This window comes from Daldinia decipiens, assembly GCF_022478715.1.
Source record: "Daldinia decipiens strain CBS 113046 unplaced genomic scaffold F4813scaffold_37, whole genome shotgun sequence".
NCBI classification, from domain to species: domain Eukaryota; kingdom Fungi; phylum Ascomycota; class Sordariomycetes; order Xylariales; family Hypoxylaceae; genus Daldinia; species Daldinia decipiens.
The window spans coordinates 1-15918 of NW_026054580.1; the positions used below are offsets into that span (position 1 = coordinate 1).

At 46.1% G+C, this 15918-nt stretch overlaps 4 protein-coding genes across 4 annotated transcripts; 3 read left to right on the forward strand and 1 right to left on the reverse strand.

Annotated features, from left to right (window-relative positions):
• Positions 1-730: 730 nt before the first annotated feature.
• On the forward strand, positions 731-2018 carry F4813DRAFT_370605 (D-isomer specific 2-hydroxyacid dehydrogenase). Its single transcript, XM_049244545.1, has one exon. The coding sequence runs from the start codon at positions 879-881 to the stop codon at positions 1899-1901; it is 1023 nt and encodes a 340-aa protein (XP_049096342.1). The 5' UTR covers positions 731-878; the 3' UTR covers positions 1902-2018.
• A 313-nt stretch (positions 2019-2331) lies between these two features.
• F4813DRAFT_382624 (ankyrin repeat-containing domain protein) lies at positions 2332-8532 on the reverse strand (the record flags this gene model as incomplete). The annotated part of the gene is made up of 25 exons (XM_049245831.1): positions 2332-4600; positions 4643-4755; positions 4798-4850; positions 4884-4955; positions 5004-5214; positions 5248-5277; positions 5308-5402; positions 5436-5471; positions 5529-5542; positions 5576-5685; positions 5716-5736; positions 5779-5801; positions 5832-5885; positions 5916-6079; positions 6119-6165; positions 6196-6200; positions 6231-6310; positions 6347-6403; positions 6440-6715; positions 6749-6848; positions 6879-7193; positions 7233-7416; positions 7453-7680; positions 7720-7811; positions 7890-8532. The coding sequence occupies 25 exons, from the start codon at positions 8530-8532 to the stop codon at positions 2332-2334; spliced, it is 5292 nt and encodes a 1763-aa protein (XP_049096343.1).
• An 849-nt stretch (positions 8533-9381) lies between these two features.
• F4813DRAFT_370610 (AHS2-domain-containing protein) lies at positions 9382-14037 on the forward strand. The gene is made up of 12 exons (XM_049244546.1): positions 9382-9641; positions 9697-9967; positions 10087-10260; positions 10321-10395; positions 10457-10928; positions 10977-11117; positions 11172-11348; positions 11420-11672; positions 11722-11779; positions 11833-12507; positions 12567-12705; positions 12762-14037. The coding sequence occupies exons 1-12, from the start codon at positions 9451-9453 to the stop codon at positions 13832-13834; spliced, it is 3699 nt and encodes a 1232-aa protein (XP_049096344.1). The 5' UTR covers positions 9382-9450; the 3' UTR covers positions 13835-14037.
• Positions 14038-14108: 71 nt separating this feature from the next.
• On the forward strand, positions 14109-15569 carry F4813DRAFT_206926 (LamB/YcsF). Its single transcript, XM_049239610.1, has 3 exons — positions 14109-14460; positions 14520-14572; positions 14619-15569. Exons 1-3 carry the CDS (start codon positions 14383-14385, stop codon positions 15250-15252), a joined length of 765 nt encoding a protein of 254 aa, XP_049096345.1. The 5' UTR covers positions 14109-14382; the 3' UTR covers positions 15253-15569.
• Positions 15570-15918: the final 349 nt, after the last annotated feature.

A 15918-nucleotide genomic window follows, 5' to 3' on the forward strand; every position in this document is an offset into this window, starting at 1 on the left:
AATAGCCAATTATGTAAGCTAGTCACGTGCCACCACGTGCGTGGGGCTAAGCCTAAAAGGGTTTACCTTTTAGGCTAACCCACACACACACAACTTAACAACAAACAACAACAGATCGTGATAGCCTCATTTCAGTACCGTGTGTTCCCTTTCCTTTACCGTACGCTTATTAGTGTACACTTAATCCTTACTTAATTATTACCTATACCTGGTCCTTCCTACATTAAACCTTAAATTCCTTATATATTAACATTATTAAAATTTATTTACTTTTAAAATTAATAATTTTAAATAAATAATATAAACGTTTTATTTTATATATTTTAATCATTAAAATATTTAAACTTAAAACTTAATAATAATATAATAAAATTTATAATAAAATAATAAATAAATAATAATTTATTTAAAATTTATTTTAACATATATATATTATATTATATAACATTAATTAAGATTTTATTTTTAAAATTTATACGGTTTAAATATATAAAACTTTTAATTATTATATAATTAATATATATTAAATAAATATTATATAAAGTTTAATTTATTATATTTTTAATAATTTAATTAATTAAGATAAAATTATAGAAACGTATGTTACACCGCTATTTTATATAGGACTAGGGATTTTCAGGTCACCTGACATGGCTGACTAATCTGACAGTATGTTAGTGGAGTTTAAACAGGGCTGTAAATAACAGGAAGAATCCGCGACCTTGGTGCAACACGATTGCGATTTTAGGTCACCACCTCCGAAGTTCGGCATCTGTCGGCTATATGTACTATATTACACAGGTACGCCACATTATACATACTACTAAGCTGCCGCTTCATACTACAGCAAACATATAACTGACAATTTTTTTTTCACCATGTCGTCGCCTCCTACCGTGCTTTTAATTGGGAACTTGGCCCATACAAACGAAGAATGGAAGTCCCTCAGTAGCAAGTACACACTCCTCGAGTTCCGCAAGGGAACGCGAGAGCAGTTTCTTCAGAACTGCCGAAATGGAACTTATGCCGCGGTTAGCGGATGCTATCGGTCTAACGTCTCTACCGCAATAACGGGGCCATTCAACCATGAGCTCGTTGCGGCGCTACCGGCATCTTGGAAGTTCATCGCGCACAACGGCGCGGGTTACGATAATATTGATGTGGCGGCGTGCAGCGAGCGCAAGATCGCCGTATCCTCCACTCCCGTGGCCGTCGACGATGCTACCGCTGACGTCGGCATATTCCTTATGTTGGGTGCTTTGCGATATGCGCACGAGCCGTTGATTGCGCTACGCCAGGGCCGCTGGAAGGGGAGGGTGCAGCTAGGCCACGACCCTCGCGGCAAGTCGCTTGGAATCCTAGGGATGGGGGGGATTGGACGGGCAATGGCAGACCGTGCGCGCAGTTTCGGGATGAATATCATTTATCACAACCGACGGCAGCTGGATCCGTCTCTGGAGAAAGGAGCCAAATACGTGTCATTTGACGAGTTACTGGCTCAGTCAGACGTGCTATCCCTTAACCTAGCTCTGAACGAAAGCACCCGACACATAATCTCAGCACCGGAACTGGCCAAGACGAAAAAGGGTGTCGTAATTGTAAATACGGCGCGTGGAGCGTTGATCAATGAGGCCGACCTGGTGGCTGCGCTAGAGTCGGAACACGTCTCGGCAGTAGGTCTCGATGTATATGAGAACGAACCAGAGATCCATCCTGGATTGGTGAAGAACGACCGAGCGTTTTTGCTCCCTCATCTTGGGACAACTACCGTCGAGACTCAGCGAGAGATGGAACTTCTTGTTTTGAGAAACCTGCAAGCGGTTGTTGACGAAGGGAAGATACTGACTTTGGTAGGCGAACAAAAGGGGTTGGATTGGGTGCCTAAGGAGGCAGATTTATGATTACCTTAGGTAGACGTTGATGCACTACATATGTTGATGTAGGATCTAGGTTAGAAGACTTAAGACTGAAGATTGAAGACTGAAGACTATAAGATAAATATAGATAATTGCATCATACGGCGAACTTTAATTACCTGACTTTCGGATTAATTTTACCTTTTCAGTCGTTGCATTAGGTAGTTCAATTACCTAACCTAACCCTAAGGAAATAGGAAATAGCGATGCAAGTGATAAGGGCATATCTAAGATCTCTACCAAATAAAGTGGAGTCGTGTGATTCTTACTCAATCAACATCGTTCCCAGCTTCAATATCACAAGATCCATCCTGTCTGTTTACTACGCGCATAAATCGCATCTTTAATTTCCATCTCCAGCGAGACGTGCATCCGAATAAGCCTCCTCAATAAACCAAACACCACTGTCCTTGTTCTACTTCCTTCCGAAGATCGCGATGATATCATTCTTCTCAAAGGCGCTAGCAGCATCCAATGCGCTTCTCCCCTTAGCATCCTCCTTCAATGGATCTAGCCCTTTAGCCATGAAAGCTTCAAACATTGCCTTATCATGTCCCTCTCTCGTATAATATGTCTTTTCTCTCCTAGCAATCACATGTAACGCCGTCTCGACCTCTTCATTCACAGCGAATATATCAACGCGGCTATTGGGCGGAAAAAGCTTGTCGTAGTGATGAAGATGACATTCTCTAGAATGCTCCATGCGCTGGTCTTTATCCTCGGATAATAGATACGTAAAAAGGGGAGTGTTGCCGGCGTTATCGGCTATGTTGATAGAGAATCCTGCCGCTATGAACCTTTGCCAAAGAGCTAAGCATTGGTCAAAATAGTCTTCAGGTAGCTCTATGTCTATATGTCCGGAGCCGGGTGGTTTGCGACGCGTTTTCAGACATTGGGAAGCTATATTATGAAGCACTGTGAAACCGTTCGGGTCAGGGTCCATACTGGCGCCTTTCGAGAGCAACAACTCGCAAACCTTAGGTCGTAGGATACGCAAAGCGTAGTGAAACGGCGAAAATCCATGGATGTCTTTCAGAAATAAGGTAGGAGCAACTTCCTCACGATTGATGAATTGAATAATAACGTCATCAGGAATTCCTGGGTTCTCTAAGAGATGATGCAGCGCCGTCTTTCCTTCGTTATCCGCCAGCGTCGCATCAGCCCCACGATCCAATATCCGCAGCGGGGGCCCTGGTGTTTTTGGGTCCCAGTGACGATACGAATATCCTGGCAAAACTTCACGCCAGTCGCACGAAGCTATCAGGACCGTCCGGCCACGCTGATCACGGTAGTTGAAATCGATTCGGGACACGCATGGCTCCCGTAGGAGTGCATTCAGGACTTCGTACTCTGGGAATTCGAAGAGAAAATGAAGCAGAGTTTCGTTGTCGTTTAGTGGCAGATATAAATTAGCACCCCGCTGTACGAGAGCCTGGAGTAGCGGTACCGAGTTTTCGACGCTTGTGTTCAACTGTTCGGCAAAAGCCGCACATAGCAGCGCATATACTTTTCGAGGCTCTGTCAATTTGTAATCCACCATTCGGCTGGGGTATTTTTCATCGAGCAAATCCACGCTGAGTCCATGGTCTAGAAGTGTCTCCAATGCCGAGAGATTCTGGTCATATATTGCTAAAAACATAGGATTTCGATTTCCGATGGCCGGATCTGCACCTCTGCGAAGCAAATCTTTCATAATGTCCGGAGCGGCAGAGGCCTTGTGGAGAGGTGAAAGCCCCGTCTTATCGAGGATATTTGGATTAGCCCCATAATCCAAAAGAATCCGTACCATATCAAGTCTCCAAAAACCTTGGACATTATCATTTTTGTACTTCTTACCGCAGGCGGCGATGTGCAAAGCAGATCTCTCTTCCTCGTCTAGAGCGTTCACATCAGCTCCATGGGAAAGAAGATATCTCATACCCTCCAACTGCCAACTATGATCCGCCGATGCAAGTATATGAAGCGCAGTCCCAGTAGGAATTATATCTCTGTTATGCGTACGGTCCTGGCAGTCGGCACTAATGCGTGCACCTTGCGCATTGACATTAACACGTAGCTTTCCTATCAGGAATTGTAACGTCAACATATTCGATTTAGACTGCTGACATGCTAATTGCAGGGCAGTTCTGACCTGGGAATCATAGTAGAATCCCTGAACTTTTCGATCTATCTCGATTCTCTCTCGAAGAGCCGTATAAGAACTGTAATGCAATATCACTCGAGATACCTGTTCGGCAACTTCCGTATGGCCGGGCTTCATAAGTTCCCTCAGAAGCTGGTTGTAAGAGGATTCAAGCTGGTTGGTTTCAAAGCCGGTATTAATTAACTGTGCAGCATCCTCATCCGTTAGAAGCCCTAAGTATGTGAAAGGAGACCTAATAACTTCGTCAAGGACAAGTTTGTTCTCATGTAGGTTAGCCAGAGCAGATCTTGGTCGTAATAACTCCATATGGGCTCTCATGTTCCGTCGAATTCCTTCTGCTCGTTTCGCAGTGCCCTCGTCGTTATCTAAAGCTTTCGTTGCTTTTTCGAAAAGTGCCTCATCCTTGGCAAACACCTCAACAAACTCCGCACAGCCAGCTAAAAGGGCGGCATCTAACGCTGTCAATTTAGATTTATCGACCGCGGCAATATCGGCGTTGGCATCCAGAAGCATTTTCACGATCGTCCCAATAGCACGAGAGCTATTGCTAGTTTTCATTTTCGAGCTATAACTTTCTCGATACCAAGGCCGGGTTTTGGGACTGGAAGATTGTGGCCGAAAGACATCTCTGGCTGGGCTGCGTAGCCATTCATACCGCTGATCATATGCGTCCCAGATGTTTTGCTCTAATGTGGACTGGGCACAGGCATGGAGGGGAGTAAACCCATTTAAGTCTACCGCCCGGATATCGGCGCCGTACCTCAATAGAAAAGCCACGGACTCCGGTTCTCCTGAGCTACATGCATAATGAAGCGGCGTCCTACCGAAGCCGTCCTTCTTATTAAAGTCAATGGTTTTCAGCTGTAGTATTTGGCAGACAATACTCGGCATCCGGGCTCGACAGGAGATATGAAGGGCATTTTGCCCATCATGCGTCAAAAAACTCAAGTCGGCTCCAGCATCGATCAGCAAGCTCAAGTTTTTCTCGGACCTCATAGACGCTAGATGTAAAGCGGTCAAGCCATCATTGTCCCTTATTTCGAAATCGACCTGGCCCCGATTGTTGATTACGTCGATGAAATCGATGCGCTCCTTGCTGTGGATAGTACTGCCGTAGGCGAGTTTCTTTTGGTATACGTGCAAAGCTGTAGTACCCTTGCTGTTCACGGCATTTACAGGGATCCCCACACCAATAATCCAGCGTAATAAGTCGGCTGCCTGTCGTTCGCCATTATACCATGAAGCAACATGATGGAGGAGAGTATCCCCCGCATGGTTGGTACTGAGTGGATCTACTCCGTCGGTAGCAATACGTTTTTCTAGTCTATCCTGCGGACACAAAACTCCGTAACAAAGAATATGGAGAGAATTGTTACCAAAATTGTCGACTACGTCAGTTTTCGCGTCGTGGTCTCGGAGTATCCGTAGCTTGTCCTCAGAGGAAAGGCACAGGAGATAAAGAGTTCGACCATTTGTTGCATTTCTGGAATTAATATCAATGCCTTCTGCGAGTAACAACTCGAGGTATTTCGTGAACCTCTCAATGCCGGACTGGGAGGATAATCCGAACCAACATCGCTTTTTAACAGCGTCGTCGTTGCATCTTGCGAGTAGTATTTGGAAGACCTCGAGCCCGGCAGACATCGCTTTATATACGGGCGTAGATCCATGGTCGTCCTTAATGTTTGGATCGGCGCCGTTTTCGAGCAAGAGTTTAACAATAGATTCTGTGTTCTCGGTCCCTGTTACCATCCCCGGCTGGTTAAGCGCACAGTGTAGGACTGTTTCGCCATAATGCCCTTTTTTATTTGGGTCGCCCCCAGCCTCTAGAAGAAGTCGTATGGCCTTAAGGTCACGATCCAGGCGCAAAACCAAATTCATAGGAGTATCTCCATGAACATGGGTCTTATTCAGGTCTGCTCCTGCTTCTAGCAAGGCTTTCAGAGCAGATACGCGAGGTGAGGCTCGACTGTTTCTTAGTGGGGCACCAGCAGCAATGAGCAGAGCGGTATTATTCTCGCTGTCGACCTGCTCAAGATCGGCACCTGCCTTTATCAACATTCTTAGGATAGCCCGGCACGACGGATCATTATCGTCGCGCCACGACTTCACTAAGCAGTGTATCGGGGCATCTACGGTGTCTTGACCCCAAGGGCCACCGTTACGAGTACGTCGAGGGGCCCATTTTGATGTTTGAGTTACATCTGCCCCTCGGCTTATGAGGGCTTGGACGCATTTCACGTTGGCTGTACTGCACGCGAAGTATAGAGCAGTCGCCCCACGATACGTCGCGTTTGCCGAGACATCCGTAGTTTCCAGTATAGTCAAGACAGACTCCGTTCGACTAAATCGACAGCATTCGCATAGGAGGTGCTCTAACGTTTCCGGCTTGCAAAAAGGGATCATCGTTATGATAGTCTCTGAGTATCCACCTTGGCTGGCGTAGAGGATTGCGCACTCTCCCTTTGTGATCTTCTCCCCTCCTAGGAGGAGTCCTGCATGGTTTTCCTTCGTTTTGATCGTGTCGGGTTCCACGCCAGCTTCGAGCAATACTTTCACTACTGAGGCGTGTTTTACGGCGAGATGGATTGGCTTCAGGCCACGTCCATCTTCAGCATTCGGAACACTTCCATGCTGGATCAGCAATGATACAAGTCTTGTGTGCCCATTGGCAGCTGCCCAATGTAACGGGGTGCGTTCTTGAGCATCCACTGTGGACACTTGTAGGCCTTCCTTTATTAACTTGAGGGCGAGATAAGATAGGCCCAAGAAAGCAGCGATGTGAAGTCCTGTCGGCAAGCCTTCCGTGTCTTCTTTACTCTTCAACGTCGATCCCCATTGAAGAACGAGCCACCTTCTGAAAGCTATATCATCTGGACTGAGAAAACCTAAGACGGTGCTGAACAGCTCCTCATCTTCCACATCGCCGTAAAGACCGGCATGATATGACCAGTTCTCCACGGCATAACTTAAAAACGGATGTCGCAAGCGAGCCTTCCTGTAATTAAAGAGGTCTTTTTCCTCTTTTAAGCCTAGGTGGGAACGTTTATGGTGTTCTTCGTCTGGATCAATCAGGTGCCGGGGCTTCTGATAGGTGACTGATGACTCCGTAGTCATGTTGTCGGATTGCTCGCCTTCAAGAAGCAAGGAGCCAGACTGGAGGTATCGAAGACAATTCATAGACATATGCTTATGCGCTTTTCCAGATTCAATTATTGGGAAAGCAATTGTCGCGTCAACATTTTGTAGGTTGCGCATTTCGCCACGCAAGAATTCAGTGAATGAATGATGAATTACTTGTAGCGTTTCATCTTCAAAAACTTCTATCAGAGGCGCGCAGCAAGTAGCGACTAGAACCTTGAAGCCTGAAGGTGCTTCAACAGCCGGACAAACGGATTTCATTAAGCTTGCCAATTCGTTCAGTCGCAAAGGGCGTGAGGAATGTGTGACCGCCTCAAGAACAAACACCTGGGTGTCTATATTTATCCCATTCTCTTCGCGCTGCTTCGCTAGAAGGCTTGTGTATGTCTGTTCCAGTCCCACGGGGAGTGTTTCTTCTAGAGTAGATATATCTACTGGGCCCTCTGCGAGAAAAACAGCTTCCACTTGGTCCATCGTAAGCTTTGCAACCAGAAATAAGCCTTGAGACATTTTTGCTACCATGTCAATGACCTTCTGTTTAATTTCTTGTGCATTGTCGGTTTTAGGAAACTTATCAAATCGATGATGTAGATATGCTGCTATATCGGCATCTACAAGACGCTGCTGGAGGCTAATGTGAACGATCGACGAGTCTCTTAAGGCACTTTGCAGATACTGCTTGGGCCTACTGGTGATGAGCAGTTTCAAGGAATGAGGACGATAGGTAGCCAAGCTATTAAGCCTATCTAGAAGCGGCCTGTTTCCAGGGGTCATCTCGTCCATCTCGTCCAGGGCGTCAGCAATACAGAAACATTTTGGGACAGATGATAATCCATCAAGAAAAAGCTGAAAGAGTTCACTGTCCGAAGTCTCTATCAAGCTTGTCTTTATATGTGACTGGAGAGAAAACTGTAGCCTAGGAGAATAGGGCAGAAGCTGGGTAAGCCAATCTTGAATAAGAGCACGCGGTGAGAAATTGGCTGCGACGATATTTCGGAAAAACATGAAGAGGACAGGACAGTCCTCAGATGTGCGCAAATGATTAACAACCGAAGCCGCTATGACGCTTTTCCCTGCGCCAGCGACTCCCTTTATCCAAAGGCTGCCATGCTCTGAAGAGTCATGCCATTTCTTATACTCATCAGTCTCGCAAATCCAAAGCCCGGTTCCGGGAGCTTGGGATGAGAGATGACGGCGGAATTCACCAGATTCGGCCAGGTAGTCGGTGGGCTTAAGCCAGTTTCGTATTTCTTCCAAGTCTTCGGGGCTCAACGCGGTTTCTTCGTGACTGACGATGTCATATTCATCTTGTATGCTGGATGGACCTGTCATAATTGATATTGAATACTTTTTACAGCATGAATATATCGAAAAGGAGAATCATGCTCATCCATGTCCTTTTATATACATCTTCTGCGGCACAGCCGCATAGGACGTTAGTAAAGCAGGCAGCAATGACTCGTCCATAGTGGGACCTCATCCCGCAGTCCGGCTATGTTATTGGCTAAAGTCTTCTTCTAAGACACATACTCGAATACGATATCGAAGGGCCACGATGATATCAAAAGTACAAGCATGGCTTACTTTCGGTAACTTTAGGAATCCTTGGTAGTCTACCCGACTGTTTTTATCTCATATGTACGGATTGCCTTCACAAGGGTTACCAAATTGATTGTTCGGTTCGGCTCAACGTAAATCCAGCCCCTCCCCTCTCTCAGGGATCCGGTTGATATTACATCACTAGGTTAGCTACCAGTTATACTTGATCACCTAGATTGACACCTCGATATTTTATTAGAAGTTCTCACTCTATAATTGCTTTATAGTAATACGACATCTTAGAGGTACCATCTCCAGGCTATATATATACAAGTCTATAGGTTGATCACCTATGTAATACAAAAAAGGTAGTTACGAGTTCAAACCTATCTCAAACCAAGACAAGGTTACAGTAGCTAACTACCAATGATGGATAGCCTTAAACACCTGCTTTGAAAGACACTGAGATCTTCTTAACCCCATTCACGGTTGTGCCAAATGCCTATCTGTGGTATCCCTAGTCCAATCACCCCCTGGACGCTTATCAGTTCCCCTCATCACTACCTAGTTACCAAGCATACAATACTACGGCCAACCCCTATTAGTATTAAAGCCGTAAAGGTATTTACTGCCAAGTAGTATAATCAGCACGTATCCTTTCTCAAAACATATCTTTCCTCGTAGTTTCTTAGAAATGCAGTAGCCTGTACAATGTCTCCTATTCCTCGTATACTCGTTGCGAACCGCGGCGAAATTGCCGTACGGTGTATCCAAGCATGTAAACAGCTATCGTTCCCGTGCGTCTCTATTTTTACCACGGCAGATGCTAGTTCACTTCATGTGCGTCTTGCTGATTCGAGCGTCCTACTTGAAGGAGAAGGTCCTCTAGCATACACAAATATGTAAACTTGGTTTATACCTTGCTCATTACCAATGTCACTAATAAATCAATTTCAGTGATACAATCCTTGAGATATGCCAGAAGAAAGATATCAATGCCATATTTCTTGGGTATGGGTTTCTAAGCGAAAATGCGGAATTTGCTCGTCGGGTTCACGATGCGGGCATCATCTTCATAGGCCCCGACAGCGAAGCAATCTATCAGATGGGCTTAAAACATGTAGCGAGAGGCCTGGCTACTACCGCAGGTATTCCTGTTATTCAAGGCTCTGGCTTACTGAGGAGTGCAGCGGAGACGCTTGAAATAGCACAGAAGATAGGGTTTCCGGTTAGCCCCTATTCTTTTATATGATTTGATTCTGATACCATCAGTACGGATTCGATTTTAAAGTCTCCCGGGTTGGTGCATTTATTAACATTTATTAACTTCAAGCCTGCCTCATTTAGGTCATAGTAAAAGCTTCTGGTGGCGGCGGCGGTATGGGCCAATATATTTGCGAGAGCGAGAACGACGTTCCGAAAGCATTCGCCAACGTGGAGAGCCGCTCGAAAGAACTTTTCGGCGATACGGGAGTCTTTTTAGAGAAATACTATGGCTCCAGCCACCACATCGAGATTCAAGTATGTTTAGCTGGTTGATTCAATATTTAGTCAGTAACAGTTCTAACTGTCATACCCAAGGTCTTTGGAAACGGGATAGGCGAAGTAGTAGATTTTGGCGAACGAGAGTGTAGTATACAAAGGCGCCGCCAGAAGGTAGGTCTATTTATCCCTTCAAGTATCAGATCCTGATCACTGATGTTTGACTCTATATTAGGTGATAGAAGAGTCTCCTAGCCCATATCTGGTCGATAGACCCGAGTTAAGGAATCGTCTTATCTCCTCCGCCTTGACTCTTGCGAGATCCATTAACTATCGTTCAGCTGGAACTGTAGAATTTCTCGTCGACGATGAAACGGGCGATTTCTTCTTTTTGGAGATGAATACCCGTTTGCAAGTCGAGCACGGCGTCACGGAACTTTGCTATGGGGTGGATCTTGTCGCTTTGATGCTACAGCAGGCTAAGCATCAACTGTTAAAAGAAACCGGAATTCCTTCTGAGGAGCTTCTGAGGATACGAGCGGAGGCGGCCCCAAGAGGCTCCGCAATCGAAGCCCGTGTATGCTGTGAGAACCCAGCTGATTCTTTCCTACCTAGCTCCGGTTTTGTCCAGTCAGTTGCTTGGCCTCATAAACACGCTCGGGTGGATACATGGATACAGCTTGGCACATTTGTTAGCCCCTATTTCGGTAAGTGAAGCTCAAGTTCCGTTCAAACTTCATCTGACGTGGAGCTAGACTCGCTGTTGGCCAAGGTGATTGTGCATGGTGTTACAAGAGAAGAATCAATTGCAACTATGCGAAAAGCTTTGGATGCCTCAGAAATCGGGGGCTTTGTGACGAACTTGACAATGCTGAAGTCGATAATTAGTTCGACGGGTAAGTAGAGCTATAGCATTTTATCTAGGTCTATTCTCAACTAACTTATTCAAGAGTTTTCCGAAGGAAGAACCCTGACAACATTTCTGGATACACAATTTACCTTCCATCCTACGGGCATCCAAATTGATGATCCGGGTGTTTTCACCACCGTCCAGCAAGCTCGTAACAGGACACGCAAAGGTTACGGAATACCAACAAGTGGACCAATGGATGACTTGGCTGCTATTAGTACGTTATACTGATTTACTAATTGGAATTAGCCCAATTATGTAGCTATATCACCACTAATGTTGCTGTAGTTGCCAATTTGCTCGTTGGGAACTCGGAGGATATAGAATGTCTCGAAGTCACCGCTCGTGGACCGAAGCTCAAATTCTTTAGCTTAAGTGTGATAGCTATTACCGGCTCCCCTTTTTCCGTAGAGGTGAACGGAAAAGTTAAGCAGATGTGGTCTAGGATTATTATGAATCCCGGAGAAGTACTGAAGATAGGAGTATCCGCCAGTCCGGGAGGTCGATGCTACATTGCGATCCGAGGAGGGCTTCCAGGGGTGTAAGTAATCCCAGGACGATTGCTAACTTTATCCGTTAACATAATGTAGGCCCGAATGGCTTGGATCCAAGTCTACCACACCGAACCTCGCTCTCGGAGGTATACAAGTGAGTATGCTCATCACCAAAGGAGGTCATTTAATTACTAAAATTGATGGAAGGGCCGACAACTACGACGTGGCGACCATATAGATGTAGCTCATATTGAACAATCTGACCTACCCGATACGTATCAACTGCCATCGGGCCTGATTCCCCCTACTACTGTGACAGATATCTATGTGATGCACGGTCCACACGATTCCGACGACTACATCACAGAAATCGGTAGACGAACTCTCTACTCAACCGAATGGACCGTGGACCATAATTGCAACCGAACGGGGATACGCCTAATCGGTCCACAGATTAAATGGGCTCGAGAAAACGGAGGGGACGGCGGTAGTCATCCAAGCAATATCATCGACTATCACTATCCATCGCCAGGAGGCGTTAACTGGACAGGCGATACCTGTGTAATTTTCCCGCAAGATTCTCCTGGGCTAGGTGGCTTTCTTTCTTCCTCTACGGTTGTCTCTGCAGACCTATGGAAACTAGGAAGACTCAAACCTGGCGACAAGACGAGGTTGACACCCGTATTTTACAGTTCCGCTCGGAAGCTAGCGAGCCAGAAGGCTAGTTTCATCGGCGCAGTCTCAAAGCATATAGCCGGCGGTATTCTAGAACACGAGAATGTGCTGTCTCTTTTGGAGATAAAAGAAAAACATCTAAAGCCAGATGCAATATTGGAAGTGATTTCGAGTAATCATGGAGGGCCAAGACTGACATTACGCCAAGTAAGTTTCTTGATACAGTGAAATAGCTGGACTTCTCTAATTTCCGCCATCATATTCAGGGCGGCGATCGCTTTATAATCGTCAATGTAGACGTCTCTCAAAAGGCAGGTCTTGAGACCTCAGTAGCAACAAATAACCTAGCTAGAGCTATACAGAGCCGTAACGTCCCGGGGACTTTTACACACATTAACATTAATTGTAAGTATACTCTTCAGACGATACTGCTTGGTAGCAGGACTAAGTTTTTATGATAGCCATCACGGTCGAGTATGAACCGGGCACGATTTCTCAACCAAATGTAGTACTCTTGATCAAGGAAGCCCATCAACAAAGCAGCAACATTGAGAAACCTTTAGCGGCGCGTCGTTTTCGCCTCCCCATCGTCTTCGATCATCCTTCGGTCCGTGAAGCGGAGAGTCGTTATACTACCTTGCAACGCAACAAAGCTGTATATGTCCCGGATAACGTCTCTTATGTGCAAGAGAACAACGGGCTTACCTCCCGTAGCGATGTTTTCGATATCCTTCTCAAGACGCGATTTCTTGTCGTTACTGTCGGCTTCATGTCAGGATTGCCACTCCTATGGCCTCTGGATCCTATAGCGCGCCTAACTTCTCAGAAATATAACCCAACGCGTATTTCTACACCCCCTGGGACAGTGGGTCTTGGGGGCGGTATGTTCTGCATATATCCGGCTGACCAGCCTGGTGGTTATATGATGCTTGCCAAGTCAATTCCAGTCTGGGACACGTACGCCTTACGGCCAGGCTTCAGGGAAGGCAAGCCGTGGCTATGCGAGCCATTTGACCTAGTAGACTTTTACGAGGTGAATCTCGACGAGTACGAGGAAATTTCGAGGCAGTTCGAGGCTGGCGTATATAAGATACAGGTTGAAGAAACCATATTTGATTTCCAAGCCGAACTTGCCAAGGATCATGAGAAACGCAGTCTACCAGAGACGCTCGAGTTTCGCGCCAGGCAGGGAGTAGCAGAAGAAGTTATGCGCGTCCGCGAAGAAAAGTTACTATCAGAGTGGCAACTGGACCAAGAACAGAGTCATGCCAGCGCTCAAGAGATAATTGACGTAGAGTCAGGAGTAGTGGCAGTCTCGTCGCCTCAGGTCGGCAAGGTCTGGAAAATTCAAGTTAGTCGCGGCGACGTAATAGAGCAAGAGAAAGTGATTGTTATACTTGAAGCCATGAAGATGGAGATTCCAGTAATAGCAGAGGAGTCTCATCATGGTTTCGTGGTAAAGGAAGTTCTGGTTCAAGAAGGGACGTTGGTGTCATCTGGTACATTGCTTGTTCTCCTTCATAAGCCTGATTAAGATGGGTTGGCTATTCTGCTACTATACGTAGGGTACCGATGCCAGTAACTTCAGTAACTTCAGTAACTATGTTAGCTTCCAGTAATCTAAAATGGCTCTTTGTCTTATTTGCATTCAGTATATTTTTTATGATAGGTAGATGCACGATATTCAAACTTCAAGGAATGGATGGTAGCATACATAGGTAGGTAGGTAGGTATACCCAGGCCTCTAGGAAATAAAACCTCCAAGATTGCGGGGTTTTCCATGACAGTAGTATTAAAAAGGCTTGATACAACCGGTAATCAGTATCCCGCATACACGGAGAGCCCCCGGGGTCGATATGCCCAGAGTTAATTGGTGGGTGTCTATAGCGACTGGTCTCGTGTAGGGATACAGATAACAATCTACTGTATAAACGGAACCCTCCGGGCGAGTTACGTATCTGCGGGGTGAACTCGGGGATCGTCGATCTTCAACGGCTATACAAAGCCTCAATCTTATAATTAAGCTTATAACCTCCAAAGCCCAACCAAAATAAATATCATAGATCCAGTGCGGAAAACACCATGTCTGAAGATAAAGCCAAGTCGCGATGGATAGAGATCAACTGCGACTTAGGGGAAAGCTTTGGAAGATGGAAACTAGTAAGACCTTTCCTCTGCCGTTTACTGTTTCCCCTAGCTCATGCATATATGGTCGATAGGGACCTGACGAGGACTTAATGCGCTATATCGATGTAGCAAATATCGCCTGCGGGTTAGTTCTCATCAACTCTAGCTCTATCCCAACTAACCCTAAACAGTTTCCACGCCGGTGACCCTTCTACCATGGTGTATACAGTTCGCCTCGCAAAGCAACGTGGTGTACGAGTTGGTGCTCACCCGGGAATGCCGGACCTCCTTGGCTTTGGCCGTCGCCGCATGGAGATTTTTCCCGAAGATATGTATGCTTTGGTGTTATATCAAGTCGGTGCTCTTGCAGCTATAGTCGCTGCAGAGGATATGCCGCTGAACCACGTCAAGCCACACGGCGAGCTCTACTTCTATATCCAGCGAGATGCTGGTATTCGAGATGCCGTCCTTCGCGCCGTCAAAACTTTTAAGGTCCCTATTTATGGACTACCAACTAAACAGATGGTCGAGGACTGCCAGAGGCTCGGAGTAGAGCTTATCCCCGAATTCTATGTAGATATCGACTATAATGACCAAGGCGGACTGGTACCAGTGGCAGAGTCCGCCCCTGTTACTCCAGAATTGATCGCTGAACGCATCCGCATCTTCACGAGTAAAGGCCAGGCCATTTCCAGGAGCGGGAATGCGGTGGATATACCCGTTGATAGGCAAGGGTTTAGTATATGTATTCACTCGGATCTGCCAGGTGCATTGGACAATGTTACCGCTGCAAGAGCAGCTGTTGAAGAGCAGAGAGTATCATAAGCAGCTGTGTACGAGGATCCCATTGAATTCTGCGACGGTTTATTCTATTTATACGGGGATATTTCTTGGCAAGTCAGTACCAAATAACTGTATATTAGCTACCTGAGTTTCGCTCCTTGTCAAGAAAATACTCGAGACTGTCTATTAAATCAGGCAGTCTTTCCCTCGATGTTGTCCCAGAGAGTTCATGTATCCAATAATCTCCCATTCTTCTCTGTTCCTAGGTAAAGCAGTCCCATAAAGAACTCCCATATCAAAACATATCTCGTCTCCTAACGGTTGGAATCGGCAAGTCCATTTCTTTACGGCCTAGATCCAGCCAGAATGGCCGAAATTATGGACCCGGAGCGGTCGATACCCTGCAGCAGGCCGGGGTTGTGGACCGAGCCAAGATGTCGCCATCGGAGCAGCTTATTGCACAACGTCACAAGAAAAACGAAGACTTTAAACGTCAAGGTGTGATCCCATACCACCGGTATGATATAAATATCATATAAGTCGCATCTCATTTAAGCTGGCGAGTTGGACTAGGGCCTCTTGTAGATTTTCGCCTTCTCCGACGGCATTGTCGACAGCCAAACCGCTAAACTCGAGCCGGGCAATACCCACGATCCACCCAAGTCGACCAGCAAAATGAGTAGCCCCGCGGTCAAGCAGAAGCGCACG